Raw genomic sequence first — 8959 nt, forward strand, 5'->3', positions numbered from 1 at the left:
CTGGTTTCATCTACAAGATCCCATTTTATCCAAACAACCCCCAAATGAGGCAGGACATTTTATCTCCCCCTTGCAGGTATGGAAACTAGGCCTGATGGGGAACTGTGGGTATCAGGGTGGTGCTTGGCCACGTGGTTGTGGTGTTCCCACTCTCCCCTTCACAGGCAGCCCCAAGAGAGCTCTCCAGGCTGTGATCCCCGCCCAGCCCAGGTCTTCGGCTCTCCCAGCTGGTAAATGACACCCATGGCAAAGCACAGCTCTGGGCGGTGTCCTTTGGCTTCACTTGCTGCTCTAGCTGGCCAGCCTTATGCTTGGCTGATTTAGGTTTTCCTTTACGTGAGTAAGGGGGGCAGCGTTGCTCTAAGAAAATTTTATATGTTTCCTGCAAATGGGTAGCACATTTGACATATCAAAGGATCCTGAAAGCTAGGGTAGTCATTTTGTTCACAGAACTCACTGCCCTGGTCGCTCACTCTTCACCACCCCTCTCCTGACAGAACTACTCTGAGATGGGCTGACATCTTTCTAGCCACACCTTCATGTTAAAAATGCCTCAGCCAACTCACACCAGCTAGAGAACAGTTGATGGCAATTATGGGAATATTAGCAACACTAAGTTCTCTTTAAATAGCATTTTTTCCTGACAGAAGCCAAGACATTTGAAATCTGGCTTGGCATTCAATCTGTAATTACCCTCATTGCACCCTTCTCCTAAATAATTTCCAAAGTGATATGAATGAGGTTGAAACTGTAGCTGAGCTTAGTATTTGCTTTTTTTTCCATAAATAGTTGGTGTCATAGACATACTCTTTTATCCCTTCATGCTCATGTAGTCGAATTGTTAGACTGATGCTTAATAACTGTTCTGAGAAAAGAATGTGACTTGGCAAACTGGCTGTCGTTTCTGCTTCACACCATGGGGAAAGGGAGTAATGATGCCCTGTGTGTGTTTGTGAACATTCTGAGGTGTACTGTTCCCATCATCTTAGCTCCCAAAGAGGGGATGTCTTCAGGCTTTATGATCTTCACATCCTCTGCTGCAGAGAAGCCCCCAAATCCATGGATTCTAGGTGTTCATTGTATGGTTCCTGAGTGCTTCAGGTGAACAATATTTAAAAATCCATACTTACAAAGGAATTCAAGTAGAAGATATCTGTTTTGTCTATAAAGGAATCTGCCATTATCATCTTTTAAATCACATGTTTGAAAATATAATTTGTATTCCTGGGTCGTCTTATTTATTTTTTTATCTTTGAGATGCATTCTCACCCTGTCACCCAGGCTGGAGCACAGTGGCGTGATCTCAGCTCACTGCAACCTCTGCCTCCCGGGTTCAAGTGATTCTCCTGCCTCAGCCTCCTCAGTAGCTGGGATTACAGGTGCCTGCCACCACACCTGGCTAATTTTTGTATTTTTAGTAGAGACAGGGTTTCACCATGTTGGCCGGGCTAGTCTTGAACTCCTGACTTCAAGTGATCCACCTGCTTTGGCTTCCCAAAGTGCTGGGATTACAGACGTGAGCCACCACACCCGGCCTCTGGGTTCTTTTAAAGCATGACTTGATACACAGATGTTTCACTTATTTATAGCTTTTCAAGAACACGCACATTACATGATGGGAAGTGAGCTCCATTTTGACGTATAAATTGATTTCTGCCTCCTTTTAGGAACGTGTTCATGTGATACTTTGAAAAATACAATGCTTCGAGTCTGCCTCTTTTTTCCAGTGTTCTCTGCAGCTGAGTGTCATGCGTATTTTTGAAATGGGAAGAATTACCTTGTTTGAGTTCCCACTGTGTCACATAGCGTACAGGGATCGGGAGGGGTTGACTTCTCTACTCCCCCCTGGCTTTTCTGAGTCAGTTCCAGTTCTCTCTGGAAGTGTGGGCCCTCCAAGAACTCTGTCCGAGGACAATAGGATTGAAGAGCATAAAGCTGCAAGATTTGGAGTCAGCTGCCTGGGGGTGTGGAGTCCGGAAGTGGGCCCCTCTGATTCTTAGGAGTACCTCTCTCCTAGTCCTCACACTGGCCCGAAAGGCATCCTGTGATTCTAATCCAAATGGTGACTTAGGCAGCCTCAGCGACCAGCTAAGGAAGTGCTTCCCGAACTTTTACTTACATAACAATCACTGAGTGGTTGCTAAAATCATTTCCTGGGCTCTACTTGCAGGGATTCTGATTCAGTAGGTCAGCAATGGCTCATGAACTTGAATTTCTAACCAGCACATAGGTGATGCCCATGCCTCTGTTGAGGACACACATTGTGAGAACCATGGCTCTGAGAGACTGAGGGCAAGCTGCAGGGGTTAGGGGAAGGGTGGCATGGGCTCTGGAGGACAGGTGGGTCTTGGGTACACTTAGTGTTAGAGAAGGATTGCAGGAAACGGTGACAGTTACCAGTTACATTCAGTATGATCGGCATTGTTTGGCACACACAGCAACCACAACTGTAACTTTCCACATTTACCACTGTTTTATGTGATTTGGGTCTAGAAGGAAAATGGTCAGGGGCCAATTTTCTAGGAACCAGGGAGGTTATGTTATTCCTGGATTACACCAAATACTGGTTATTTTAAAAAACTGTTTTATTGCCATATAATTTATATGCCAAAAATTCACCCATTGTAAGAGAACAGCTCAAGGATTTCTGGTAACTTTATATTGTGCAGCCTTCACCACAGTCCAGTGTTAGAACATTTCTGTGGTCCCAGACAGCTCCCTCCAAGTCTAGTGCTTTTGATTGTTTGTGAATTCTGTTATGTACGTGTTCAAATACCTTTCCAATGAATAACAATGCCTTTTAGAACTCTTCGTATTTTTTCATTGTTCTAGAGTCAATAAATAGGTCACAGGCCACCTGTTTCATTAAGTTAGTCTTAATAAATAAGTTTGTGAGGTTTGTGCCATTTGCCTAAACTGAAATACTTCAACCAGTGCATATTATTATAATACTGAATATGTGCCAGGTACTGCTTTGCCATCTCTTAAAATAATGCTTTAGAAGTGTACTTCTCATGGTTTAAAAGAGTACTCTGTTAATGTAATAGTCATATATTTGAACACCCATTGTGTAGCATTCAGTGCACTAAAGGATATAAAGATGAATAATACATTGTCCCTGGCTTCCAGGGGCTCAGGACTCTAGGAGATGAGATGAAAATATAAACTAAGAAATAGAGTATAATTCTATAATGAAGTCCACTGGAAAGTCTGAAGCTTAGAATGGCAGAGTGAACAAGTGGCATTAAATCCTATACTTTTGTGCCATATACGGAGTGGCATTCTTGCTCTGGACATTGGTTTCACTGCCCCATCTGAACTCTGCCTTCCAAACATGATCTCTCTTGAAGGCCTTATCAGATACAAAGCTTTTCCTTTAAAAACACTGTGACCAGAGTATCCCAATAAAAGGATAACAGTTTTAAGCATAATGATCCCAACAGTGATGCATCCTCTGATGGTCTACATTTTATAGTGAGAATCAACAACCCACTTAATCAGCAAACATCTACCTGTGCTGTGTTAAGTATTTTGGAGCAAATTGAAAAACAAAAAATTTCTTGTCTCATTGAGAAGATAAGACTTGCATATATAGAATGAAAGCAGAGGTGCAAAGAAGCTTATGGTAAAGTTCTGCATTAAATATGAGTCATGCCAAAACCTCCAGGACAGACAGTAAATGCTGTGTGGAACTAGGTTTGCTGTCCCTAAAACAGGAGTGCTGAATGCCTCTTAACCATTCTGGGGCAGGCAGGGCACAAGGGGCATTATAGAACATGTGGTTGGGTTATACAAGGTGTATTAGTCCATTTTCACACTGCTATTAATATAAAGAACTGCCCAAGACTGGATAATTTATAAAGGAAAGAGGTTTAATTGACTCACAGTTCAGCATGACTGGGGAGACCTCAGGAAACTTAAAATCATGGCAAAGGTGAAGGGGAAGCAAGGCATGTTCTTCACAAGGAGGCAGGAAGGAGAAGTGTGGAACAAATGGGGGAGAGCTTCTTTTAAAACCATCAGATCTCACGAGAACTCACTATCAGGAGAACAGCATGGGGGTAAACCATCCCCATGATTCAGTTACCTCCACCTGGTATCTCCCTTGACAAGTGAGGATTATGGGGACCATGGGATTACAATTCAAGGTGCGATTTGGGTGGGGACACAAAGCCTAACCATATCACAAGCCAAATACCATTGTAAGGGGGAGGCATAAAGTTAAAGAGGGATTTCTTTCCCCCACATATATTTGTACTGGACTGTCATTCACTTATCTGTATTAATTAAATCTCCCAATTTATATTAGCTATGTAGAAAATAAAAGGACTGGATCACATTAGAAGTTGAGAAAATGTGCAGTTACTAGTCCTATTGCTTCATTTAATGGTGTTCTCTTTTTTAAGCTTTTCCCCATTTGTGACAGAAAAACAAGGCACCTGCTTTCCTTAGAGCACCACTGATAATCTTTGGTATGATCATGAAATGATTGTGCTTGAGAAGAAAAATGGGCATAAATAAAGCTAAAAAGCTAAGATGCCTTATCCATAGCAATTGTTTGTTTCGTTTTCAGAATCTAACCTTTTCCTTCATTTTTCATATTTTTGGATTGGGTTTGTTGATGTATATCTCCTGTCTCCTCAAATGTATTCCAGTATGAGGAACATGGGAGAAATGTCTTATTTTTATTCAGAGGCCACCATGGTTGAGAACCATGAACATGGCCATCAACTGGTGGGTTCATGTGACTTCTTCTCTAGATGTGGCATGCTCTGGTTTTGAATATTAGGCTGGTCAGAGAGCAGTGTCAGTCCTCCTCCTACTCCGTGGCCAGTACCAAAGACAAGCAGTCCAAATGACAACAGCCCTGCAGTGAAAGGTAAAAACAGCATTTTATCTCCCTGAAATGACAGCTGCCTTCCTTTCCAGTGGCCTAACCCATTTTCTGTACTACTTTGCTAATTTCCATTTGAACTTCTAGGGCTCAAAGCAGGGCTGTGAGATGGAGAATTTTGCATAATCCCAGAAATTACATTCTGACTTCTTTTTCTGGCTTAATGTCCTCATTCATAATTCCCTTTATCAAATTGTACCTAATGTGAACGAGTCAAATATCTACATGTGATTGGGTGGTCCCCAAGTTTGGTTGGAAGTACCAAGGTATGAAAGGCCTCTGAGGTTTGCTATTTTTAGCCAAAAATACCATTGCCACCACCAAATAGGGCATTTAATTTGTGCTCCTCAGAAAGGGCCAGGTTTCGTAGTTGTCAAAAGAGGTCGTTTCAAGTTCATGAGATCTGTTCTCTTTTGGGACAGGTCCCCCAAGGGAGCCTCTGCTCAACTGAAGATATCATCTGTGTTTGCAGCTCTAGCTCTGTTTCTTTGGTCATCACTGACTTTCTCTTGTTGGCCACAGGAAGTTAAAGGAAGTGTCTATTCCATTATCATCAAAAAGTGTTCCTATGATGTTCTTTTAAGTGTTATGCAAATCAGTTGCACCTGCTTTGTCTCCAACAGTGGCTGCCTGGGGAATGTGAGGATTGTCCCAAAGCACAATCACTGACTCCTCACAGCAAGGCCATGGTAACGCTCGGAGGACCTCCTAAGACCCTTGAGGAGGTTAGAAGGAAGGGGAAACAAGTGTGTAGCATATTTTCACTGGAGTCATCTTTAAGATATTTTGATATCCTCTAGCAAGAATAGAGATAGGCTAATCCAGTGAAATCAGTCATGCCCCATACAGTTTCCTTGGGCCACCTTCTTCACGACTAAAGCAAGATGAGTGACTCCCTTTTTGTAGGCAGTACCCTGCCCACTCCCCCTCCAACTAAGCTATAGTGAGCTCTCTTGTTTCAGATAATCATATCAAGATAAACCAGGTGATTCCAGGGCTAATTGCACATGGAATTCAATGTTACATAGTAATAACTTGCATATTGCCAACTAGTCTTGATATAGTTTTCTCACTATCATAGATACAACTGATTTTTACATGTAGATACATTGATATCTACAAAAGACTTTTTTTTTACAAAAAGAGAAAGGGAGGGGAATCAGAGGTATAAAGTGGTCAGTACCCTATCTTAGCATTTCAGTGCCATTTTGATGAAAGGATCAAAGGCCCTGTTTATATTGATATAATCCCATTGCTTCTATCCCCTCACTAACCACTTTTAGCAACTTGTCCTACCAGTACTTTCTGAGACTCTTTTCAGCCAGATGGCAAGCACATTCCTAGCTGCTCTCAGCTAGAAGGATCACCCATCAGAGACATTTTCTTCATGTTTCTGACACTCCCACCTGTTGGAGAAGAAAAAAGGCACAGGTCATCCAAGCCAATGAACTTAGATTCTCATGTGGAATGATTTATGTCTTTTAAACAAAGCCTTCATCTTATTTAGAAATAACTTGCATGAAGCACTCTTTTGAGAATGTTCTCCTCATCTGGAAAATAATTTGGCTGTATGATCGTGGTATTCAGGAAGTTACGGCAGGTGTTTAGGTGGAAGAGCAGAAGGGAGTATTCCAATGAGGCTGAAGAGTGAGGGGAATTGACCCCCTGGGAGAAGGGAAGGCATGTCGGGGCCCTCCTTTTGACAGGAAAGGATTGAAGAAGGCAATGACCCTGAGAGAAGAGGAGAAGCCAGGCCTGGGCGCCAAACGCTTTTGGGCCTGTTGCTTTGACGGGTAAAAAGAGTGGCCATAATCTTTCTCCTGACCCAGCAGATTTGAAAAGATTCCTCCAGCAGGCAGTGGAAAGCCCCTTGCTTTCTCAGCCATTCAGTCTGATTTCTGAAATAACTATGCTATTTCCTGGTTGTGGTGAAGTGGCAGGGCCTGAGGGTTTGAGCAGCTTTTCATGGGCGATGGCCATTAGTAGGGTTGGGGTGCAGGTGGGAGTTTGTTAACACAAGAGCTTGTTATTCACAGAGCTTCAGGCCATGGTTTGGAAATGTTAACCAACCGGCCAACCAGCCACAGGAGTTGGAATTCCCTAACCGTTGTCAGAGACAGAGTGCAAAGGGATTTGTCTGATTGAACATCCTGCATTTTAAGATGACCTGGACCTGCCTGCATCCCGCATGGCAGAGGCGGCCATTTGGAAGGTGGGTTTGCTCATGTTTCCTCTTCTCTCCCCAGAACCTGCTAAGGCTGCCTCAGACCTGACTGCCTGGTTCAGCCTCTTCGCTGACCTCGACCCACTCTCAAATCCTGATGCTGTTGGGAAAACCGATAAAGAACACGAATTGCTCAATGCATGAATCTGTACTCTTCGGGAGGGCACTCACATGCCGCCCCCAGCAGCTCCCCCGGCGGTAGCAGAAGTATAAAGTGATCAGTATGCTGTTTTAATAATTACGTGCCATTTTAATAAAATGAAAGGGTCAACGACCCTGTTTATATTGGTATAATTATTTACTCTTATTTGGTTTAAAGGGTTTTCATGTATCTCTATGTGGATCTAAACAATACAGGATTGTCTAGAAGCGGTTTCCAGGCCGCCGCTCTCCTGCCTACATCCCATCGTGGCTGCTGCGGTGTCACTGGGCTACCATGAGATCCAAGTTGAAATCAGGAGCCTACTTTGATTGTAGGTTTGAATGACGTGTCCTGAAGCCTCAGAGGCAGCAGGAGACTATCAAAGCTTAGATGCCTCCTTCTCTGCCCCCAGACTCTGTCCCACTTGGAGGAGGGCTGTAGGAAGATTCCTTCCTGCCAAGCCACCTTCCAGTGAGCTCTGGATGAAGCTCTGGCCAACCAAAGACACTGTCCCCACAGCAGGTGCCTGGTGGGCCACGTGTTCTCACACAGGTAGAGGAGCTGGGCTTCTCGCCAAGGCACAAACCTTTCTATGGAAAGCAGCCATATTTGCAGATACCACTGTCTCCTTTTGTCCTCTTCGTGGCTGGAATTCAAAAGCATGTATTTCTGAAGCCCCTTGTGACGTTTTTTTTTTTTTTTTTTTTTTTTTAATTAAACAGAAAAGATTTGACATGCAAAGTCAAGTTGATGGAGTCTGTTGTGGGGACTCAGTGATGTGCTGAGGAAAGTGCTCTGGGTGTGGGTGTGGGGACTGGAGTGGGACAGAGGAGAAGGATGGGTCCCAACTGCAGCCTTGAAGCTATTGATTTGACCCCGTGCGCCACCCAGGTAAGGCAGCAGCAGGCAGGACGACACGGGGCTTGAAGGATCAGACGGGTGGGAGCCACAGTTTTACATTTGGGCAGCTCGGATACTCTGCCACTATTACACACCCCAGAGCTGGCACTTCTCCCTGCCACGCATGTCACAGGTGACCTGCTGAGGGCCCACACACACCATGTATACCCCTTTCAATGAACTAGAGGCCCAGAGTAGGGGTGGACTCCAAGACTGCCCCAGGAGATGGTTCCCCATGACTGGTTGGGCCAGGAGGTCTCTCCTGGACTCCTGCAGCTTCAGTGCCCAGCTCTGAAAGGGCTTCCTGGGGCCACTTCCTGAAATACACACACACAGGAACGGCTCATGGAAGGGCCTGGCCACAGCAATCACCTCCGTCCCTACAAGACACCTTGGAGGACTGGAGATGGGAGACTGCTGAGGTGTTCTTTCTCTGCACAGGAAAGTGCACTGCAGGTGAAATGGGGCATGTTATGGAGCTCACGGAACCCTGCTCACATCCGGGCCTACCATAAGCTATCCAGGGGGTCTCCTTTGTTAGAATCTCATTTAACAGATTCCTCAACCTGGCATTGGTGGGCTTTGAGGGTATGAAGAGTTCAGCACCAGGACCTCACCTTATAAGCCTTCCCGCACTCACACAGGAGGCCTTGCTGTACCCCCAGCCTCTGCTCCCCACCCTGGGCCTGTGCGTTTGCTGTGCACATCTCCTGGGATGCCATCACAACCCCACCTACCCTTCCCGAGCATACCCAGAGCCGACGTGCTCCACAAGGACCTCTCCAAGTGCACCCCCAGG

At 44.8% G+C, this 8959-nt stretch overlaps 1 protein-coding gene across 26 annotated transcripts in view; it reads left to right on the top strand.

Annotated features, from left to right (window-relative positions):
• ICA1 (islet cell autoantigen 1) overlaps nucleotides 1–8001 on the top strand; it is a 155907-nt gene extending 147906 nt beyond the window's left edge. For 24 of the 26 annotated variants that reach the window (XM_015133988.3, XM_077994655.1, XM_015133994.3 and 21 more), the window contains one exon: nucleotides 7141–8001. In XM_015133988.3, the coding sequence (XP_014989474.1) occupies nucleotides 7141–7262 (122 nt within the window). In that variant the 3' untranslated portion in view covers nucleotides 7263–8001. 26 annotated transcript variants of the gene reach the window in all.
• The last annotated feature ends 958 nt before the right edge of the window (nucleotides 8002–8959 follow it).

The sequence above is a fragment of the Macaca mulatta genome, chromosome 3 (assembly GCF_049350105.2).
Source record: "Macaca mulatta isolate MMU2019108-1 chromosome 3, T2T-MMU8v2.0, whole genome shotgun sequence".
Classification (NCBI taxonomy): domain Eukaryota; kingdom Metazoa; phylum Chordata; class Mammalia; order Primates; family Cercopithecidae; genus Macaca; species Macaca mulatta.